Source organism: Mytilus edulis, chromosome 1, assembly GCF_963676685.1.
Source record: "Mytilus edulis chromosome 1, xbMytEdul2.2, whole genome shotgun sequence".
Taxonomy (NCBI): Eukaryota; Metazoa; Mollusca; class Bivalvia; order Mytilida; family Mytilidae; genus Mytilus; species Mytilus edulis.
The window spans coordinates 110,486,298-110,511,261 of NC_092344.1; the positions used below are offsets into that span (position 1 = coordinate 110,486,298).

At 32.2% G+C, this 24,964-nt stretch overlaps 1 protein-coding gene across 2 annotated transcripts; it reads right to left on the reverse strand.

The window, feature by feature from the left end:
- Positions 1-752: 752 nt before the first annotated feature.
- LOC139517907 (UDP-glucose 4-epimerase-like) lies at positions 753-23,786 on the reverse strand. 2 transcript variants are annotated; one of them, XM_071309425.1, is made up of 10 exons: positions 23,713-23,786; positions 11,842-11,967; positions 11,474-11,571; positions 11,143-11,256; positions 10,104-10,280; positions 9,496-9,673; positions 4,985-5,070; positions 4,121-4,198; positions 1,133-1,247; positions 753-898 (listed from the first exon to the last, which is right to left on the reverse strand). In XM_071309425.1, exons 2-10 carry the CDS (start codon positions 11,963-11,965, stop codon positions 843-845), a joined length of 1,026 nt encoding a protein of 341 aa, XP_071165526.1. In that variant the 5' UTR covers positions 11,966-11,967; positions 23,713-23,786; the 3' UTR covers positions 753-842. The 2 variants fall into 2 exon arrangements, with proteins under 2 accessions (XP_071165526.1, XP_071165517.1); XM_071309416.1 differs by lacking the exon at positions 23,713-23,786 and adding an exon at positions 16,607-16,718.
- Positions 23,787-24,964: the final 1,178 nt, after the last annotated feature.

The following is a 24,964-nucleotide window of genomic DNA, read 5'->3' on the forward strand; positions in this document are numbered from 1 at the left end:
TTCCCCAGGATCAATTGCCTCAGTTGTCTATGTTAAAACCTTCCGGGGATTTCCTCAATTCTTTTCATATTTTGCTTTGTATTTGGCATTTCTGTTTTTTTTTTTCTATTTCATCGTCACTTGCAAGTACGACCGCTAACACGGCAAATATATATTATCAGTCATTCAGAATTATGTTGGAATTTCATCCGAAAAACAGCAAAATGTTTTCGCCATATTTGAACAAATCATTCATATAGAATCCAATTTTTTCAATTATTAGTGTATGACCTATTCATGATTCTTACATAGTCTGTTTATTAATTTTTTTCGAAATACTAAGGATTTTCTTATCTTAGGGAAGATTACCTTAACCGTTTTTAGCATAACGGTCCTAATTGCTCTTCATCTTTGTGCTTGTTTGCCTTTATAACTATTTTGATCTGAGCGTCACTGATGAGTCCTATGTAGACGAAACGCGCGTCTGGCGTATTACATTATCAGCCTGGTAAATGTTATGAATATTAACGTCTTAAAGTATGTCCCTTTAGAAGAGAGATATGCGTTTATAATGACACAGAGACTGGAAACGTAGGGGAAACCTGTATCAAGTCAGGAATATGACAGTTGTTATTAAATAGTCCGTTTCTATGTATGTTGGCGTTTATTTTTGTAGCAGTTCGGTGTTTTTGTTCTTCCGTTTTTTTCCTTTTACAATTTATGTGTTTCCCTAGGTTTTGGTTTGTGACCCGGATTTGTTTCAGTTAAATCGATTTATGATTATCAAACAGCGGAATACTACTGTTGCTTTATTTATTAGCCCGAGGTTTTCTGTGTTGAGTTATGATTTTTTAATATGTTGATCATTTTGAATTAAATCCATCAGGGTTCATCGTCTGCCATCTCCATAAATCTTCACCTAAAATATTGAACATATTCTGTTTAAAAGTTAGATATTTTTAATGTTCAACTATAAATAGTTTATGCAATCGTATCAACATTGCTATTGTCAAATGGCTTAGAATTGTATATTTGAAAAAAAAATATGTTTAAAAAGTTATAACAATCTTTCAAATCTACTACATTCAAATTGAACTTAGCATGTGATTATACTCAACCGTTTGACTTTCAACATTTCTAAATGCCTACTTACACATTTCACTTAAACCTCTGGTGGCTTTCCATCCCAACTCTTTAGCAGCCAAATCTGGTCTACTGTAAGTTGATGCTACATCACCAGAACGTCTTCCTGTTATTTTATATTGCACCTGGAAGGTATTTGTTTAAATCTTTTGGTTCGTTGTCTAGTTTCTATTTCACACTTTGGTGAATTGTATTCAATTTTTACTTGTCAAATTTAGAACATTTCTTATCGTGTGTAAGATAAAGGATATTTTTTTTCTGAGTTCCTTCAATAATACAAAAGTCCAAAGACTAGTTTTATCAATGATGCTATCAAAAAACATAAAAATAATGTATGCGAGTCCTTGGCCCTCTACCTTACAGGAGACAAAGGTGCAATAGAACACCATTATAACAAAATTGAAAGGTAATCCAAGCTTAATGATCAATTGAATAATCTTTTCGAAGAATAAATAGCAACCAGTTCATCTCTAATGGATTTAAATTAAAGACGCCGCAAGCAGTATGGTAAAGCATGACCTTGTGCAATACCATAATATAAATATTTCGACAGGTTGTAGGACTATAAGTGTTTATAACTGGATTGAAATATATGCCTAAATAAGTATAAAACTTGGTCTATAACAACGTTGGTGCAGCTGATTCAATATTCTGAGACATATATTGCCAAACTATTTTAATAGTTGAGTTGATAATTTTTCAGTATTTTCAACAGTCGGGTATTTTTTTCTCATATTTAACCCAAGAGTTTTCATCCCACACTTCTAAAGTGTGTCTTTTTTACTTTTTGACCATGGCGTTGTTATTTGTTTTCGATTAATGAGTTCGACTGTTCCTCTGGTATCTTTCGCCCCTCTTCTTAAAATATACTTCATTTCTGCATTTCTGTTTATATAAATTGACAGTATTTTTGTCTTGTAACTTACGTTGCATAAATTGTTTCGTTCAGTTTTCGTAACTAATTCATAAATTCATTTTTAACCGGATTTTTGTGACAAAAATGTCGGTTATTGATTTGGGGATGTACGGCGGGCGGGCGGTCGGTCGGTCGGTCGGGCGGGCGGCAATCCAATGTTGTCCGTGCATTAACTCATGAACCGTTCAACCAAAGCTTTTAATATGTTGTTGCTGACAACTAAATGAAGGTCAAGTTCAGTAATGGCGATTTTGACTTTTACCGTTCAGGAGTTATGGTTCTTGAAAGATTGAAAAATGGAGTTTCCAGTCGTGTCCGTGCATTTACGCATGAACTGTTCTACCTAACCTTCCCAAATTTTAATATGTTGTTACTAATGACAAAATGGAGGTCAAGTTCAATAATGGCAATTTTGACTTTTACCGTTCAGGAGTTATGGTTCTTGAAAGATTGAAAAATGGAGTTTCCAGTCATGTCCGTGCATTTACGCATGAACTGTTCTACCTAAGCTTCCCAAATTTAAATATGTTGTTACTGATGACAAAATGGAGGTCAAGTTCAATAATGACGATTTTGACTTTTACCGTTCAGGAGTTATGGTTCTTGAAAGATTGAAAAATGGTGTTTCCAGTTGTGTCCGTGCATTTACGCATGAACTGTTTTACCAAAGCTTCCCAAATTTTAATATGTTGTTACTGATGACAAAATAGAGGTCAAGTTCAATAATGACGATTTTGACTTTTACCGTTCAGGAGTTATGGTTCTTGAAAGATTGAAAAATGGTGTTTCCAGTCGTGTCCGTGCATTTTCTCATGAACCATTCAACCAAAGCTTTGAAATTTTTATATGTTGTTACTGATGGCAAATTAGAGGTCAAGTTCAATAATGACAATTTTGACTTTTACCGTTCAGGAGTTATGGTTCTTGAAAGATTGTGAAATGGCTTTTCCATTCATTTTGTTGCATTTACGCATGAACCATTCAATCTAAGCTTTTCAAATTTTAATATGTTGATACTGATGACAAAATGGAGGTCAAATTTGATATTGACGATTTTCACTTTCACCATTCATCAGTAATGGTTCTTGTGATATTGCCAGGACACAAATAAATATTAATAAATCCGGTTTGCTGTCGTTGTGACAGCCTCTTGTTTCATTTGCGCCGATTTTATATTTGCTCCTAATTGGATTTACAGGTAAGTAATACTTGTACATGTACTATACCGTGCAGGTATATTGGTAAAATCTGTTTATAAACAAAGGTTTTAGTTAATTTTGATTCATATTGTTCTGAACTTTGCTGTAATTGATGGACATATTGCACACTGCAACGAGCCGAGGAGTCAATTTTTTTAACCATCGACGGCCATACACATAAGTACGTTAATAGCAAGACAAAGAAAAAATGGATTTCGTTATTGACAATTACAACAAATATAGAAGAGACGAAATCACAAGAAAGGAATATATTAGATATGTTGCCTATAAATACTCAGCAAGAACAGATTTATGATTTTAATGTATTCCGTTTTTATGGATTTGAATACTGTAAATAGATTTTCAATTCGTCATTTTAGTATAAACCAGAGTGCTTTTAAAGTTTTTACTTCTTGATTTTAAAGTATGTGAATATAGTGTACAACTGGATGACAGAAGAGGTCTATAATGATAAATTAAAAATAACATGACTTGGATGGAGAGTTGTCTCATTTGCACTCATACCACATCTTCTTATATCTATTCACCTGTAATTAACCTGTAATTTACCTGTAAAAAATCGGCGCAAATGAAAACAAAAATCGGCGCAAATGAAAGAAAAAATCGGCGCAAATGAAATGCAGATCGGCGCAAATGCAAAACGCCGGTTGTGAATTAAGATTTTCTTAAAGTGTATATTATCGAGTAAATTTAAGTGATCTTTGAGCTGCAGAATAGGTTGCTGAACTTGTAGACGAAACGCGCGTCTGGCGTAAATACAAAATGTAATCCTGGTATCTATGATGAGTTTATTTTCAATCAATGAATCCACGAAAACTCAGGTACGTTATAATTTCCCATAACTTTATATATTTATACTTACTGGTTTTCCTGCAGCTTCACTGAAGGCTTTAATCATTTCCATCACAGAATATCCTTGTCCGGTTCCTAAGTTGTATATCTACAGTGCATATCAAGAATAATAGTATATTTTACAAATACCACTACAGAATCGAGGCATGAGGGTAAAACATTAGGTGGAAGAATACATTTTTTTTATGTCAAATTATCTGTTTTATCAAAAAATGTACGGATGATCTAATCAAATCGTAGTCATATATAATAGCCACAAAACGAAAAAAAAAAATCCCATGATGGTCTGAAAAAGATATAGTGAAGAAAATGCGTATGTTTTGATAAGTATAAGTTCATCTTCATGAAAACAGTATCCGAGGGTGTTATATGAAAGTAATGGATCTTCACATTACAATTGTTGATTCTAATCGTCTCGAAAATATTTTAGGTAGTTTGGTAGTATGGAAATGTAGTCCTTAATTTCAAACTCAGACGGTAGATTATCATAGTTACTGAAATTATCAATTTTTCATATAGATATGCAACTATTTACTTAAAGTTGATATTCCTTAATGAAGACATTTAGCTTTATTATTTTGTATTGTACTTTTCACAAAAACAGGAAAACATTTGAGACAAATATTAAAATTATTTAAGTAGAATCTAGCTTGGAAACGTTTTATCATGAATTTATATATAGCATTCGTTTTCGTGGATTTTTTTAGTACTGCAATGTAATACAGTTGTTATCCATTCGGTTGATGTGTTTGAGCTTTTGATTTTGCCATTTGATTAGGGACTTTCCGTTTAGAATTTTACTCGGAGTTCAGTAATTTTGTGATTTTTTTTTTCATGGATGTTATGAGACCCATCTAAAATTATGTCTTTTTACCTTCAAGCGACATTTTTCTTCTACTTTTTTCTGTGCTGCTACATGTCCTGTCGCCACATCAGATACGTGAATGTAGTCTCTAACTCCTACTTATTTGGAGTAAACAAAAATGTATGTTAAACTATTATCGAATATATTTCATTTTATTGTTTTCTAAAAACTCATATTGAATAGAAACTCATTTTGAAAATGACTGTTATATTATATAAACAATTAACATCTATGAGATAGTAACTCGAACAATACAAAACAAAAAAAAACACACCTGGCATGTCATATAACTGCTAGTAGTCTGTTGTTATTTATGTCTTATTGTCATTTTATTTATTTTATTTTGTTACATCTTCTGACATTGGACTCGGACTTCTATTGAGTGCGTATTGTTATGCGTTTACTTTTCTACATTGGCTAGAGGTATAGGGGAGGGTTGAGATCTCATAAACATGTTTAACCCGCCGCAATTTTGCGCCTGTCCCAAGTCAGGAACCTCTGGCCCTTGTTAGTCTTGTATGATTTTTAATTATAGTTTCTTGTGTTTAATTCGGAGTTTAGTATGCCGTCCATTATCACTGTACTAGTACACATTTTTTTAAGGGGCCAGCTGAAGGACGCCTCCGGGTGTGGGAGTTTCTCGCTACATTGAAGACCCATTGGTGGCCTTTGGCTGTTGTCTGCTCTATGGTCGGGTTGTTGTCGCTTTGACACATTCCCCATTTCCTTTTTCAATTTTTATTTTACCTATAGACAGATAGAGGTCAACATGAAAACACGTCTATACAAAATGTATGCATGTGTCATATTAAACGTATATGTTCGTATGAAAAAGATTTTAGTACGAGAGACAGCGGGTTTTTTACCATACATTTAAATGTTCCTCGAAAAAAATGTCAAATTATTGCATAGTCGTTCTGAATAAGTATATAATACTGTCTACTGGGCATTAAACCATCACAATTAAAATTGAAGAAAAATAAATAACAAGTTTGACAGCATCATGAGCAAACAGTGTTCGAAATACACAACAAAATAGTAAAATAACATAAACAATGCATGTGCCAAGAATTTGAAACTGACCGCGAGGAGGACATTCCTCAACGCAGTGTTACCTTCCAAATGTTAAAAGTATTATTGTTTGATATAAACATTTTGTTTGCACACACACAGTTTGTTCCTGGAATATTCCTCATCATGTAAGCTTTAGACCAAAAATTTGAACATCAAAACGCAGGAGTATCGATAAGGCGTTAGGGTATATAAAAGGTCACTGATGAGTCTTTTGTAGACATAACGCGCGGCTGTATACCAATTTTATTCTTGTATCTATGATTAGTTTCTACAGACACTAAATCAAAGCGGATGAAACGCACATCCAAAATTGTCAATAGTCCACCGAAGTTTCACTACAACTACATAATTTAAAATAAATAATGAAAATGTATCATACAAAGGAAACCAATATCCCAAATGTAACATATGTGCTTTTGTTACTTACCTTTAAAGACGGTTCACTTACAGATGTGGTAGTACTATAAAGTGATGCTGTATAGAAAAAGATATCAACAAACCATATAAACAAAACAGCAATGACAAACCATAAAATAAAAAACGGCAATGACAAATCATATAAACAAAACGGCATTGACAAACCATATAAACAAAACGGCAATGACAAACAATATAAACAAAACGCCAATGACAGACAACATAAACAAAACAGCAATGACAAACCATAAAATAAAAAACGGCAATGACAGACAACATAAACAAAACAGCAATGACAAACAACATAAACAAAACAGCAATGACAAACCATAAAATAAAAAACGTCAATGACAAACCATATAAACAAAACGGCAATGACAGACAACATAAACAAAACAGCAATGACAAACCATAAAATAAAAAACGTCAATGACAAACCATATAAACAAAACGCCAATGACAGACAACATAAACAAAACAGCAATGACAAACCATATATACAAATTGACAATGACAAATCATATAAACAAAATGACATTGACAAACCATATAAACAAAACAGCAATGACAAACCATAAAATAAAAAACGTCAATGACAAACCATATAAACAAAACGGCAATGACAGACAACATAAACAAAACAGCAATGACAAACCATAAAATAAAAAACGTCAATGACAAACCATATAAACAAAACGCCAATGACAGACAACATAAACAAAACAGCAATGACAAACCATAAAATTAAAAACGGCAATGAAAAACCATATAAACAAAACGGCAATGACAGACAACATAAACAAAACAGCAATGACAAACCATAAAATAAAAAACGTCAATGACAAACCATATAAACAAAACGGCAATGACAGACAACATAAACAAAACAGCAATGACAAACCATAAAATAAAAAACGTCAACGACAAACCATATAAACAAAACGGCAATGACAGACAACATAAACAAAACAGCAATGACAAACCATAAAATAAAAAACGGCAATGACAGACAACATAAACAAAACAGCAATGACAAACCATAAAATAAAAAACGGCAATGACAAACCATATAAACAAAACGGCAATGACAGACAACATAAACAAAACAGCAATGACAAACCATAAAATAAAAAACGGCAATGACAAACCATATAAACAAAACGGCAATGACAGACAACATAAACAAAACAGCAATGACAAACCATAAAATAAAAAACGGCAATGACAGACAACATAAACAAAACAGCAATGACAAACCATAAAATAAAAAACGGCAATGACAAACCATATAAACAAAACGGCAATGACAGACAACATAAACAAAACAGCAATGACAAACCATAAAATAAAAAACGGCAATGACAGACCATATATACAAAATGACATTGACAAACCATATAAACAAAACAGCAATGACAAACCATAAAATAAAAAACGTCAATGACAAACCATATAAACAAAACGGCAATGACAGACAACATAAACAAAACAGCAATGACAAACCATAAAATAAAAAACGGCAATGACAAACCATATAAACAAAACGGCAATGACAGACAACATAAACAAAACAGCAATGACAAACCATAAAATAAAAAACGGCAATGACAGACAACATAAACAAAACAGCAATGACAAACCATAAAATAAAAAACGGCAATGACAAACCATATAAACAAAACGGCAATGACAGACAACATAAACAAAACAGCAATGACAAACCATAAAATAAAAAACGGCAATGACAGACCATATATACAAAATGACATTGACAAACCATATAAACAAAACAGCAATGACAAACCATAAAATAAAAAACGTCAATGACAAACCATATAAACAAAACGGCAATGACAGACAACATAAACAAAACAGCAATGACAAACCATAAAATTAAAAACGGCAATGACAAACCATATAAACAAAACGGCAATGACAGACAACATAAACAAAACAGCAATGACAAACCATAAAATAAAAAACGTCAATGACAAACCATATAAACAAAACGGCAATGACAGACAACATAAACAAAACAGCAATGACAAACCATAAAATTAAAAACGGCAATGACAAACCATATAAACAAAACGCCAATGACAGACAACATAAACAAAACAGCAATGACAAACCATAAAATAAAAAACGGCAATGACAGACCATATATACAAAATGACATTGACAACCATATAAACAAAACAGCAATGACAAACCATAAAATAAAAAACGTCAATGACAAACCATATAAACAAAACGGCAATGACAGACAACATAAACAAAACAGCAATGACAAACCATAAAATTAAAAACGTCAATGACAAACCATATAAACAAAACGGCAATGACAGACAACATAAACAAAACAGCAATGACAAACCATAAAATAAAAAACGTCAATGACAAACCATATAAACAAAACGCCAATGACAGACAACATAAACAAAACAGCAATGACAAACCATAAAATAAAAAACGTCAATGACAAACCATATAAACAAAACGGCAATGACAGACAACATAAACAAAACAGCAATGACAAACCATAAAATAAAAAACGTCAATGACAAACCATATAAACAAAACGCCAATGACAAACAACATAAACAAAACAGCAATGACAAACCATAAAATAAAAAACGTCAATGACAAACCATATAAACAAAACGGCAATGACAGACAACATAAACAAAACAGCAATGACAAACCATAAAATAAAAAACGTCAATGACAAACCATATAAACAAAACGCCAATGACAGACAACATAAACAAAACAGCAATGACAAACCATATATACAAATTGACAATGACAAATCATATAAACAAAACGGCATTGACAAACCATATAAACAAAACGGTAATGACAAACAATATAAACAAAACGCCAATGACAAACCATATACACAAAATAACAATACTAGTAACAAACCATGTAATCTTAACGGCAATGAATAACCATATACTAGTTATCAAAACAAAGAAACCCGGATATGAGAGGCTAAGTTGTATACTCTTTCCAATAGTTCTGACCTGTTCCATCCGGTGTGTCATAATCATTTCCATAAACGTTCAGTTCCTTCCTCTTTCCAACTAGTATCTGGGCACAATACGGCATTAAATTCGGAATACATTTAGGGTCTTCTCCAATTTTTCCTGATTTGTGAGCACCTACCGGATTGAAGTAACGTAAAACGACAATGTTCCAATCCTGAAAAGATACGAAGCACAGATCAAAATATGCCGTGCCCGATGACAATATCAATTGAATTGAATTAGCAATCGGAAACACGGACCCTATGATATCGTCAGTAGCGAAAGCCGGTAATAAGGTATACATAATAAAGATGCTATTGAAAACCCATGATTCTCAAAGGAACGAATGCCGTAGGCGAATTTGGAGCTATATGTTCCTCTGCAATAACTAATATTACCGTCTCTATAGTTCTTCAATTTTCGTCCGAAAAATATCACATTACTATTAATTAGGTTTTTTCTCAATTGTAAAATAGATTAGGCCGAATATGTGGGAGTAACCATGTCTTTATAAATGAATTTGACTTTTTATTAATGTTATGTTTTTAAGAGTACACAGTCGCTTTATTGTAGCCTGTTTACATTTTATACTCCATATTACTTACTGGGTCTATTTTACAAAGATCTTTTAAAATTTCCTCTATGAAAAACTTGGTCCTTCCATATGGATTAGTACATCCACCCGTAGGATGGTTCTCGTCTACAGGTAAATATTTAGGGTCACCATAAACCGTGCAGGAACTTGAGAAAATTAAATTTTTGACGCTATGCTCTTTCATTACCTGAAAGTATCCGGTTATTTTTTTAAATATGAAAAAAGGAAAGAAAACATCGGTAATTCATGAAGTTATTATCAATATTGAAGGAATCAAAATTAATCATATGTGTATTGAAATTTTTCATTAAACTTCAAATTAGCTCTGGAATTCTATTGTATATTGTATGATGGAAAAATGTTTTCATGCGAGAAGTATTCCTTGTCCTTGGTGTGTGTGTGGGTTTTTTTTTTGTATGTGTGAAGGTATCCACATCCTTTAGAAATAAAATTATCTTGTATGTTCACTTGTGTAGCTGCAAATGTCCTTTAAAAATATTTTCCTCATGTATTTGATATATTATTGCAAAATTCGGCAGTTAGAATTCAAACCATACCAACTTATTATTTTTAACAAGTCATTATCGGTTATGTCGACTGTTGTTTTTTATGTTCATAAAAAATATTATCGGAAATATAAAAAAGCAAGCTATGATCAGTATACGGTTTTTGGTTTCTGATATGTGTGATCCTATTGCACTTTTGCTTAAAAGCTTTTAATGGGCAAATAAAAAAAAAAACAACAACAAAACAAACAATTTATAACTATATGAAATTGATAGTTCCATGTACCCGTCCGCGTATGCTTTGGTTATCTTCAAATACAGTATCAGAAAAGTTATATGCATAACGGTCTTGATAATAGTACCTTTGGAACCAAAGTTGTCTTTTGCGTTTTGTCAGCTCCTCGCCGTTTGTAATTTTTTTTAATATATTGACCTCGAGCTTTACTGAATAGACGTAAATTGTTGAAATGGGAAAATATGGCGAGTGCAGTAAAGTTAGTACCGTTTATGTTATTGTCAATGGTAAGGTATGTGTTGTCTTACCTCTAATAGGTTGATAGCTCCTCCTACATTAACATTATAATATAGTAATGGCTGTTCACAGGACTCTCCTACATTTTTTAGTCCAGCAAAATGTATCACACTGGTAAATTCATGCTGAATATAAAAAAAACATATATTTAACATGGTATTTTCCTTTCTTATAACACAATTTAATTGCTTTGTCTTATACTGTTCAGCCATTCGGTACTCAAGTTGAATATTATCTACATCAGATCAATTCATTTTCCTGCCTGTGAAAATAACTCACTTAATGATGTAAATTCTTTGACTTCATACAACCCAAATGGGTGTAAATATGAGTATCATTTACCTTTTGAAACACACCTTCTATAGCAGATTTATCCGTTAAATCGACTTTGTATATAGGTATACTTGTTCCACATATCTCTTCAACTCGTTTAACACTTTCTACAATAAAGGAGATATAGCATTTTATAATTCATTTAGGAGAAAAGTGCTGAAGAAATCAGTTTTTTCTTTCTTCATATTGCCATGTTTATATAGTGTGTGTTCAGATTACATCTGGTGACATATTGTGCTTAGCAAAATACTTTTTTTTTATTTCTTTTCAAAATAAGTGCATATATTTAATATACATCTTCATCAGTAATATTTATAGATATCATTTGAATACGACCAGTAAGATGTTCCAAGTTGAAAACTAACACTCATTTTTACCATTATTAGCATTAACAAAGTTGTCTACAACAACAACAGAATATCCTGCATTGATTAGTTCTATAACAGAATGGCTGCCAACAAAGCCGACTCCTCCGGTCACCAAAATACATCCACTTGACATTTCTGTAAAACATAATAAGAGTATGGTTTTAAATGGACCAAGTCAAAGACTGATCCATCATTCATCAAACTAAATAAACTAAACAGTTCTGATAGATAAAACAAAATGTTCGAACAACTGATATAGATAAAAGCTGTTCATCTCGACATCAAAGTGTGTAAAACAATTAGACATTAAATTTTCTGTCAGAAATAAAATAAAATAAGTCAGATAAATAAAGGCAACAAAAGTATACCGCTATTTAAATAAACTTATAAATCGATTGAGAGAAAAGTTTGAAAGGGGAACATTAGAAATACAACAAATTCTGTTTTATACCCGTAAGTGTACACTTAACAATTAAAAGACGTATATTACGTTAGTAACATTGCATAGACATAAAAAAATCATTGACCAGGAAGAAATACTTTTATAACTTGATGTCGTCGGCAGTTTTACTTAATTGAATTGGTAAAGCTGTTTGGATGTAAAACAAATATGATTTTGGTCATCCATATCACTTTTAATAAGCATTTGTAGTGTTGTTGATTGCAAGTCCATTAAATATTTTCATCATTATCAATATACAAAAACTTGGCATGGTTGCTAATGAGACAACCCTCCACCAGAGACCAAATCACGTAAAAGTTATCAAACATAAACAAAATCAAAGCCTGATTTACGTACAAAACCAAAATGATGATATACAGCAACAAATGACAGCCACATTACTTAATACATAGTTTTTCTTAATTATCAACATTATTGTTTTGGGGCCGGGATATCTTGAGATATTAATTCTAAAGTTAAGTCATAAATCATCAGTTTATAAATAAGCCAAAAGTTTGAATAACCACTCCAAGAACACTTGTGAAGCTATATAACTTTGAATTTTAATAAAGATTTAATAGTGTCTTAAGTGGCCCTGGAGCGAAATAAATCCAAGGGTATTTGTACTTTGTTTCATTTGTGGGTTCCATCGTGTTGATGTTTAAATGTTATTGTCCGTTTATAAATTTTGAAATTATTATGAAACTAAGGTTTCAACTCCCTCAGGCAAAGTTGGCTTTAGATGAATTTGGCTATTTATTTTAGGTATTTTTAACATATAGCTCTTCAACGATTTTCGGTACTTATACATCTTCGGATTTCAAATGTTTGGCTTTGAGCGTTCCTGATGAAGGTAAATCCAGAAAAGCGCTTCGGACGCAATAAATTATTAAACGTGTTGTTTTATATTTTTACATCACTGGGTCGATACCTCTGCTGGTGGACTATCAGTCCCCGAGGGTATCATCAGCTCAGTAGTCAGTGCTTCGGTACTGACATGATTAAACAAACTTTACTAAAATTGTCCGTTTATAAATTTTGAAATTATTATGAAACTAAGGTTTCAACTCCCTCAGGCAAAGTTGGCTTTAGATGAATTTGGCTATTTATTTTAGGTATTTTTAACATATAGCTCTTCAACGATTTTCGGTACTTATACATCTTCGGATTTCAAATGTTTGGCTTTGAGCGTTCCTGATAAAGGTAAATCCAGAAAAGCGCTTCGGACGCAATAAATTATTAAACGTGTTGTTTTATATTTTTATTGTGTAAGTGAATACTGATTTAGAATATAAAGTGAAGTTTCTTATAAACTTTTGGTTTTCTCAAAGACAAATAAAGGCCTGTTGTCTTATAATCATTACTTTCCATTGATGTATATAAAAACACAAAAAAAAAACAATCTTACATCAACAAAACACAAATTTGCAACAACATCATGAAATAGCTATAATTATCTTTTGATAAAACACTGACTAAGAATTTGTCTAAATCTTTTTCGTTTTATTACAATTGTCAGCATATAGTGGTGTATGAATTTAATTGTCTAGAGTTCAGGATCTAGAATCCAGATGCATGAAGCAATGAACGTGGTTGTTAAATTTGATATATGCTTTTTGTGCTTCTTTGTTAAATATTTGTTTCTTTTTGTTCTGAATGAGATTGTGGCACGGTGATGACTGCTGTAACCCTGTTTTGACAGTTTTGCCTATTTTGTCTGTTTTGTTCACGCATCATTGTCGATATAATGGAATTTGATGCGACTGTTATACAAGTGAGAGGTTTTATCTTTTGATTTTGCCATTTGATAAGGGACTTTCCGTTTTGAATTTTCCTCGGAGTTCGGTATTTTTTTTATTTTACTTTGTATGCATATATTTATTTCTAATGATCTTTAATGCACAAATATTTCAAAATTTCTAACATAAATGTTACCAATATAACTTTCATATTGGCCATTAGTTATAAATATGTATGTATACCTTCTATTGCTAAATAAGTTAAAACAAAGTTTAAATCAAACTGTAAATAGTTCTTTGAAGAAATAAAATCAAAGGACGTAGAATCGAAAAATAAACGAGGAATTCAAATCAAAAGTTTTGTATTTAAAGTATGTTAGTTCTTTCTTCAAAGGCCATCTGCTTCTATAACAATGATAATGTTTTTCAGTAAATGCATTTCAACAATTACTTGCTTTGATTCAGGTGTTGTATCTGAGATGACATTGCTATTTTTTTTCCTTGGCATTTCAACCACTTTTTTTTCTGTTTGTTCTACCGTCTGACACACTCGGATTTTACTCAGCAACAACAAGTTATAACTTTTTGATATATTACATGATGAGCTTCATCTACTTTTCACATTGTGTTTTTGGCATATTTTCGAAGATCATATTTCTTCTCGTCAAAAAACGTCATATTCAGTTAACAACGTTGAGTGCTTTACACCTTTCATCATATACATATCCTTACAAATCGGGCCTATCCTTGATACCCAACTCTACACAATAAATAATATTCCACTATGTATATGTTGGAGTTTTTGTAAAATCTGCTTGCAATAAAATGACTGATTTATAACTCAATCCATTTAGATTATTTCAGTAAAACGTGTGCAATAGTCTCTGAAACAGACTTACATCGTTGAATTAACCTGAACTATTTGACCTTAACCGACAGCTGTTTTTTTTTCTTACTGACATCTTTATTCTTACCGGTAGTCTGATTAGTATTGACAGCTACTTTTTGGATTCGAGCGTCACTGAGGAGCCTTTTGTAGACGAAACGCGCGTCTGGCGTAAATACAAACTGTAATCCTGGTATCTATGATGAGTTAATTTACAACCACTGGATTGATGCCACTGCTGATAGACGAGTTTTAATTCTCCGGGGGTATCACCATCCCAGAAGTCAGCACTTCTGTGCTGACATTAATAATCATTGAAATGGTCATATTTATAAATTAACTGTTTCCTACAAAACTTTTGAATTTTTGAAATACTAAGGCTTTTCTACCTCAGGAAAAGATTACCTTAGCTGTATTTGGCAAAACCTAAAGGATTTCGGACCTCAATGCTCTTCAACTTCGTACTTTATTTGGCCTTTTTAACTTTTTGGAATTCGAGCGTCACTGATGAGTCTTTTGTAGACGAAACGCGCGTCTGGCGTAAATACAAAATGTAATCCTGGTATATTTGATGAGTTTATTTACAACCACTGGGTCAATGCCACTGCTGGTGGAGTTTTAATTCCACGAGGGTAACACCAGCTTAACTGTCAGCACTTATGTGCTGACATGAACTATCATTGAAACGGTCATATTTATAAATTAACTGTTTAACAAACTTTCAAATTTTTGAAATGATAAGGCTTTTCTAACTCAGGCATAGGTTACCTTAGCTGTATTTGGCAAAACTTTTAGGAATTTTTGTTCTCAATGCTCGTCAACTTCGTACTTTATTTGGCCTTTTTAACTTTTTTGGATTCGAGCGTCACTGATGAGTCTTTTGTAGACGAAACGCGCGTCTGGCGTATATACTTAATTTAATCCTGCTATCTATGATGAGTTTATTTACATAAAAATCATTGTTGTATTTGTGGTTTTTATATTGTGTGAATTTTGATTTTAAACATATTTTATTCATTAAGATATGAAAAGGATTGAGCAACAGGCACAGCCTATAAAAGCTCTCTCCATATTACATGTTCAAGGTATAATTCAATTATAACAACTGTATTAAAATAATGCAATATACATGTAGTGGGACATGCATGCTACTTATGAGCACACACGAGCAAATATATGTTAACAGTGTTACTTACTAAATGCAAAGTATATTTAAGTACATAGGCAATTACTCATCATGTATTCAAGAACCTTGAAACATGCAAATATCCTTTATAAGTCATTAGAAATATATATGTATATGGCTTGAAAGAGACACTAAGCTTTCTTAGTGGATTAAATGAATTAATGTTGAAGTGGAGGAAAAAAAATAATTAAATTGTGTGAACTTCTGCCGCATACCATTTTTATTCTACTTCTGATTGTTGATTATTAATGCAACCTATAATAACGCACTGTGACTGGAAACTGTTTAAATTTCGACGTTAAATAGAAAATAAAGGTTGTTGAAAAAAATCGAAAAAACCCGAAATTGAAAATCAGTGTTTAGTATACTGTAATTAGAAAATTGATAATTATTGAATGCTTTCATGAAACGGGTCTAATTTTGTTATTTTTTAATAGACGTTAAACAAACAGATGTCTATCAACCACTTATATTTTCACACAGAATATACAAACAGTTGTATAGACTATATGGAGACTTACCCTTTATTCTTCAACAAATTCGACTTGTAGTTTCTTTAATTTATGATATACAGTCTTGTCGATGAACAGATTGCATCTGTCAAGGTTCAAAACATTTACATCAAGATATCCCTAGACACAATACATATTTAATAAGGGAAGTGACCCACTTAAAAAGACAGTAACCCTTATATCATATATATCGTGGCAGGTAGTTTTGTTTCTATATGGCTCTTACTTCAACATTCTTTCTAGAAAGATTAAACAGGTTTTTAGGAGGTTGACGTCAATATTTATAAGGTAACTTTATAAGGCAACAACGTATTTTGACCGACCGTGCAAGGGCTGTATAGCCAGTTCAGGTCGTTAAAAACTTCCATTTTGTGTAACGTATATAAATCTAGCTTTTTTTAATCGTAACTCGATTTTATTTTGGAACTAACCTACTGATATTCTGGAAATTCAAGTACACATCATTTAGGAGCCTATCATAGCTGACTATGCAGTATAGGCTTTTCTCATTGTAGGAGGCCGTACAATGACATATAGTTGTTAATTTCTGTGTCATTTTAGTCTCATTGACACTCATCCCACATCTTCTTCTTTTTATATCTTGACATGAATACATATAGTTCCCTAAATATCTACTACTATTATTACTTGCTAACATATCCACATTTGTTTAAACTAAGTAGCTGTCATAATCGTAGAACTTTAACGAACTAATTAGTAAATAATTCAAACCATCAAACACTGTCGGCTAGGTTACACAAGAATGTCTAGCCTGCTATGCCTATAATGATCGAATTTCGTACCATCTAGTCTATTGCTAATAGAATCTGAGAAATAGTGCTAACTACGATAATTGAACATTGATCATTGAACCATAAAAATGAGGCCAATGTCAGACGAACCCTGCTTAACGATATGCACACTATGCAATTATTCCATAACATAGACATATATACATGTTATAGGATCTGATAAAAAGACCAAACCAGAAAAAAAATAAAATTGTTCAATGAACCATGAAAATGAGGTCAAGGTCAGATGAAACCTACAAGACACACAGACATTTAGACTTTAAAATTATTCACACACCAAATACAGCTCATCTATTGCCTATAATATCTGAGAAAAAGACAAAAAAAAGATGACAAAAATATCTAACCGGAGGCCATTACAACTGGAGGTTCTAAAGCGCCTCTGTCACTAACCTGCATATTAAAAATAACTGTTTGTATGGGAAATTCTTCATTACAGGGCAATAACTTTAATAAGGATTCAATTGACTGAAAATTTGCGTTTGGCGTAAATATAAAATTTTGATGCTGGTATCTATGATGAGTTTATTTACAACCACTGGGTCGATGCCACTGCTGATGGAGATTTATTTCCTCGAGGGTATCACCAGCCAAGTAGTCAGCACTTCTGTGTCGACTTGAGTTATCATTGATATGTTCATAATTATAAATTAACTGTTAACAAAACTTTGAATTTTTGAAAAACTAAGGCTTTTCTACCTCTGGAATAGATGACCTTAGCTGTATTTGGCAAAACTTTTCGGAATTTTTGGTCCTCAATGCTCTTCAACTTTGTACTCTATTTGGCCTTTTACAACAATTTTTTTATTCGAGCGTCACTGATGAGTCTTTTTTAGACGAGACGCGCGTTTGGCGTAAATATAAAATGTTGATGCTGGTATCTATGATGAGTATATTTGTAACTACAATAATGTGAAAACTTGATGAAAAAGTACGTTAAAACAGGAACATATAAAATGAGGAATGTCAAAAAGACAACAATTCAACCAAAGAGCAGAAAACAGCCAAAGGCCACCAATGGGTCTTCAACACAGCGAGAAAAGCTTGCATCGAGCTAGCCCTTAAACAAAAAAATGTGTAATAGTTTAGTGGAAATGGAACTCACACTGAACTCCAAAAAATATAAATGAACTAAAAAACATACAAGACTAACAAAGATCAAAGGCTTCTGACTTGCAACAGACACAAAAATGTGGCGGGATTAAACATGATTTGTAAGATCTCAACCCTCTCCTATACCTCTATGTGTATGACAGTCACTGCGTGTATTGCTAAATGTAATAGTTTTGAACATATAAGAACAGTTATATCTATTTTTCATATTTATAAATATATCAAATATAAAATAATAAGATGTAGTATGATATTAGCTTGAAACAGAATTAGATTTGGAATGAGTTTTTTCTGCAAATTTGTCATTTTTTCTACCTTTTTTCATGATTTCATATGTGCCAGGCCCAACCACTCACCCATTGAATTTTTGATTGAATAGTAAAGAATTGTAATCCCTATGGTGGTGCGCACTCTGCTAAGAAAGTTGTAAACCAAAAAAAGCATACCCCTATTCAACAATTTGTTTAATTATTGTCTCTTTCTAGGAAACCCCACATTTATTCAAGGGGAAAAGTTCAAGGTTCACAAAAACATTTAATACCAGAGATTTTCTGAAAGAGAGAAGTTGCAGACATTAAGAGACGTGGACAACCATGCAAATGAACAAATGACTTAGATATCACCATAACTAAACAAACTCTCACATCCAGGTAGGCTTATACTTATATTGTGATAGTTTAAATATCAAGGTTCAATACAATGAAGAGAAACACAGTGCAAAGGTCAAACTAATGATTTGTTGCAGTCCTTGCTATCTATACTACCAAAGGAAGGAGGTTCAATTTGTTAGCTAGCATGACGTAAAACTGACAATTCAAAGAATCAAACTTTATATATAACTAATATAGGATAACGGTGGTGAATAAATATTACTCCATTTCAGACCCTTTTCTTTTCCACATAACTAATATTACCAATAATAAATAAGTTCCGGATCGATTTTCTCATACCGATACCAATAGTATATGCCACATATAGTTTCCAGCTTTACTTTTTCTTCATAATTCTTCCCTCAACTATCTGGAGTACCACCTATTTGAGGAAAGGAATGCCCTTTACCGTCAGGCGTAAAACGTTAATTTTTGGCTTTCGTTAGCATCAAATTCATTAAAATTTTACTGTCGTTCATCAAAATATCCTTATGATGATTTTTCAGAGGTGTAAATAATTATCCTTATCATTATATGTGGAAAATATTAAATAAGTTGATAATTATTTGTTGGTGTAGGCATATAATTATCTAGAATTCGGGATCTAAAATTCAGATACATGAAGCAATGAACGTGTGTTAAATTTGATCTATGCTTTGTTTTGTTTCTTTGTTATATATTTGTTTGTTTTCGTTTTGAATAACATTGTGACACAGTGATGACTACTGTACCCATGTTTTGGCAGGTTTGCCTATTGTGTCTGTTTTGATCACGCATCGCTGTCAATATAATGGAAGTTGATGCGACTGTTATACAAGTGAGAGGTTTAGCGCTATAAAACCAGGTTCAATTCACCATTTTCTACATAAAAAAATGCCTGAACCAAGTCAGGAATATGACAGTTGTTCATTCAATTGATGTGGTTTATCTTTTGATGTTGCCATTTGATAAGGGACTTTCCGTTTTGAATTTTCCTCGGAGTTCAGTATTTTTGTGATTTTACTTTTTATGCATATGTTTATTTCTAATGCTCTTTAATGCACAAATTTTTCAAAATCTATAACATAAATGTTACTAACATAACTTTTATATTGGCCATTAGTTATATACTAGTATATGTATGTATACCTTCTATTACTAAATAAGTAAAAAACAAAGTTTAAATCAATCTGTAAATAGTTCTTTGAAGAAATAAAATCAAAGGACGTAGAATCGAAAAATAAACGCGGAATTTAAATCAAAACATTTATTTTAAATAATGTTAGTTCGTTTGGGCCATCTGCTACTATAAAAATGATAATGTTTTTCAGTAAATGCATTTCAACAATTAATTGCTTTGATTCAGTTGTTGTAAATACTGAAATGACATTGCTATTTTTTTCCTTGGCATTTCAACCAATATATTTTGGTATGTATGTCCTACCGTCTGCCGCACTCGGATTTTACTCAGCAACAACAACTTATACCTTTTTGATCACTTTCATTCACTTTTCACATTGTCATGGTTTTGGTATGCATGTTTTCATTATTTTCGAAGATCATATTTCTTCTTGCCAAAAACTTTTTTTCTGCATATTCAGTTGCTTTACACCTTTTATCATATAAATATTCTCTTGGGAGAAGGATTTATTTAAGTTTTTAGATTTTTCCAAAATTGTTTCCGAATCCCAAACTTGAACTTCATGTAACATTGGAATATTTTATCTTGTAATTTTGCATTAATAAATACTGTTTAAACTGAATATCCTTACAAATCGGGCCTATCCTTGATACCCAACTCTACACAATAAATAATATTCCACTATGTATATGTTGGAGTTTTTGTAAAATCTGCTTGCAATAAAATGACTGATTTATAACTCAACCCATTTAGATTGTTTCAGTAAAACGTGTACGGAGCATGAATTGAGACACAATGTCAATAGTCTTTAAAACAGATAGACATCATTGAATTAACCTGAGCTATTTGACATTTACCACAAGCATTGAACCCGGCTGTTCTCTTTTTTCTAACTGACATCTTTATTCTTATCGGTAGTCTGATTATTATTGCCAGCTTTAAAATAATCGACCGTCTTTGATATTACTTTTTTGGATTCGAGCGTCACTAATAAGTCTTTTGTAGACGAAGCGCGCGTTAGGCATAAATACAAATGTAATCCTGGTATCTATGATGAGTTTATTTACAACCACTGGGTCGGTGCCACTGCTGGTTGAGCTTAAATTCTCCGAGAATATCACCAGCCCAGTAGTCAGCACTTCTGTGCTGACATGAATTATAATTGGTATGGTCATATTTATAATTCAACTGTTTACAAAACTTTAAAATTTTGAAATACTAAGGCTTTTCTACCTCAAGAATAAATTACCTTAGCTGTATTTGGCAAAACTTTTAGGAATTTTTGTCCTAAATGCTCTTTAACTTCGTACTTTATTTGGCCTTCTTAACATTTTTGGATTCAAGCGTCACTGATGAGTCTTTTGTAGACGAAAAGCGAGTCTGGCGTTAATACAAAATGTAATCCTGGTATCTATAATGGGTTTATTTACAAGCACTGGATCGATGCAACTGCTGGTGGAGTTTTAATTCCCCGAGGGTATCACCAGCCTAGTACGGGGTGCCGAATTGGACTTGAACTTTTTGTAATCAAAATCAATTTTGTGTACACAAAATTCAATTCTGTCGTAACAAACTTATTTTTGTCTTACAAAACTATGTGATATAGACTAGTTTTATGAAAACTTCAATTTTGTATTGACAAAATTCTTTTTTGTCATGACAAAATTGATGACAAAATTCAATTTGTCAAATAGGTATGCAAATATAAACTTATTTGCATACAAAATTGACTTTTGTTACTTGATATGGAAATTAGTTTGGAGTCTGTGAACTAATTTGCATACAAAACTGAGATTTTGTCACGAAATTCAATTTGTGTTTATTTTTGTGTAGACAAAAATCGAGTTTTGTTAAACAGAAGTGAAAATTTAACACAAAAGTCAATTTTGTCTACACAAAAATAAACAAAAATAAACAAAAAACTCAGTTTTGTATGCAAATTAGTTCACAGAATCCAAACTAAACTAATTTGCATACAAAATTTTGTCGCCCAATTTTCAAATTAGGTAACAAAAGTAAAGTCTGTGTTACAAAAATGAATTTTGTTATGACAAAAGTAACTTTTGTCCACTGAAAGATAATTTTGTATGACAGAATTAAAATTTGTAATATGCTACACATTTTGTTAATCTGAACTCATTTTTGTTGATTAAAACTCACTTTTGTCCGTACACAATTAAATTTCGAGTACAAAACCACAAGAGTCCCATTCGGCGCCCCGTACCAAGTAGTCAGCACTTCTGTTCTGACACGAATTATCATTGATATGGTCACATTTATAAATTAACTGTTTACAAAACTTTTGAATTTTTGAAATACTAAGGCTTTTCTACCTCAGGAATAGATTACCTTGGCTGTATTTGGCAAAACCTTTAGAAATGTTGGTCCTCAATGCTCTTCAACTTCGTACTTTATTTTGCCTTTTTAACTTTTTTGGATTCGAGCGTCACTGGTGAGTCTTTTGTAGACGAAACGCGCGTCTGTCATAAATACTAAACAAAATGTAATCCTGGTATCTATGATGAGTTTATTTACAACCACTGGATCGATGCCACTGCTTGTGGAGCTTAAATTCCCCTAGGATATCACCAGCCCAGTAGTCAGCACTTCTGTGCTGACATGAATTATAATTAATATGGTCATATTCATAAATTAACTGTTTACAAAACTTTTGAATTTTTGAAATACTAAGGCTTTTCTACCTCAGGAATAAATTACCTTAGCTGTATTATGCAAAATTTTTAGGAATTTTGGTACTAAATGCTCTTTAACTTCGTACTTTATTTGGCCTCTTTAACTTTTTTGGATTCGAGCGTTTCTGGTGAGTCTTTTGTAGACGAAACGCACGTCTGGCGTAAGCACAGAATGTTATCAACAATCATAAGTAGACTAAAAATTGTATGCGGTCAGAAGTTCACACAATATAAAAAGTATCGATAATTGCTATGAACGCTCATGGTACATTCTATGGTGCTACCGATCAGTGACTTTCTATAATAAGTGTACTATCGAAAGTCCCTGAACCAATAAACAAATATACACAACTGGTGAGGCCGTTTACATAGAAGTCATTTTTTTATTTGTAGTTTTTATATTGTGTGACCTTCTGACCGCATACAATTTTTAGTCTACTTATGATTGTTTATAACAAATGTAACATATAAGAACGCCCTTTGGCTGATTTTTTTTAAATTCGACGTTAAATGGGAAATAAAGGAAAGGTTCTAAAAAAAATCGAAAAACCCGCAACTGAAAATCGGTATTTAGTATACTGTAATAAGCAAATTGACAATTATTGGCTGCTATCATGAAACGGGTCTATATTTGTTATTTTCTAATAGACTTTAAACTGGTGTCTATCAACCACTTATATGTTCACACGAATATACAAATAGTTGTATAAACTATAAAGAGACTTACCCTTTATTCTCCTTAAAACAACTTCGACTTGTAGTTTCTTTTATTTATGATATACAGTCTTGTCGATGAACATATTGCATCTGTCAATTATCAAAACCTGTTAATAATTGATTTCTTTTCAAACCTTCTGTTTCCACATTTTCATCAAGATATCCCTGTAATGTACATGTATGGTAACCCAATACATAAGTAATAAAGGGTAGGGACCCCTCTGAAAAAGACAGTAACCCTTATATCATACATAATGATGCTTTAGTATTACCCTTGCTACAGCTGTTGTGTAACCAACAATCGTGGCAGGTAGTTTTTTTCTATATGGCTCTTACTTCAACGTTAATTTTAGAAAGATTGAACAAGTTTGTTGGGTTTTTTTTTGTGGGGGTGTAAAGGGGGGGGGGGGGGGTTGACGATATTTATTAGGTAACTTTATAAGGGGGTCTTTATAAGGTAACACTGTATTTTTGGTATTAATCTAGCTTTTTTCAATTAAAACTAAATTTCATTTTTTAACGGTTTACTTTAACAGAGCTAACCTACTGATCTTCTGAAAATTCAAGTAGACATCTTGATATGTAGTTCCCTAAATATTTGCTACTAGTATTACTCTCAATCATATCCTTATTTGTTTACACTAAGTTGTTGTCATAATTGAAGAACTTAAACGAACAAAATAGTAAATAATTCAAACCATCGAAAACTGTCGGATAGGATATACAAGAATGTCTAGCCTACTATACTTATAATGATCGAATTTCTTACCATCTAGCCTATTGCTTATAGAATCTGAGAAACATCCCTAACTACGAAAATTGAACATTGATCATAGAACCATATAAATGAGGTCAATGTCAGACGAACCCTGATGAACGATATGGACACCATGCAATTATTCCATACACAAAAAATAGTTGACCTGCTGCTTTCCTTTCAATGGGCTCACAAGGGGCATAGTACAATATAAGACAAAAATATAATACAATAACAAAAAGAAACAACTATGGTCTAGTCTAAATACAGTTTAGACATCATGAACTACACAATACATAACTTTATATTCCCTCCGTCTCAGGTACACCCCAACATAAAAAAAATTCTAAAATAAATTGGCAATGTATTGGATGTTTAGCTTAACTGCAAAAGCCACCAAGGGACGGTGCTGCATGGCAAGATGGGAGATAGACTCACGTGGTATACATGAATGTAAAATAGATAATTTGGTTATGATATTATGAGCAGATGAAAAACCTGGTAT

What these genes read in the sequence shown, in the direction of transcription:
- LOC139517907 (XM_071309425.1), bottom strand. Translation starts at nt 11,965, where the DNA reads ATGTCAAGTGGATGTATTTTGGTGACCGGAGGAGTCGGCTTTGTTGGC. An exon ending in GTGAAGCTGCAGGAAAACCA is followed by an intron (nt 1,248 to 4,120) that starts GTAAGTATAAAT and finishes AATACCTTCCAG; the next exon opens with GTGCAATATAAAATAACAGG. An exon ending in CAGAGGTTTAAGTGAAATGT is followed by an intron (nt 899 to 1,132) that starts GTAAGTAGGCAT and finishes TCAATATTTTAG; the next exon opens with GTGAAGATTTATGGAGATGG.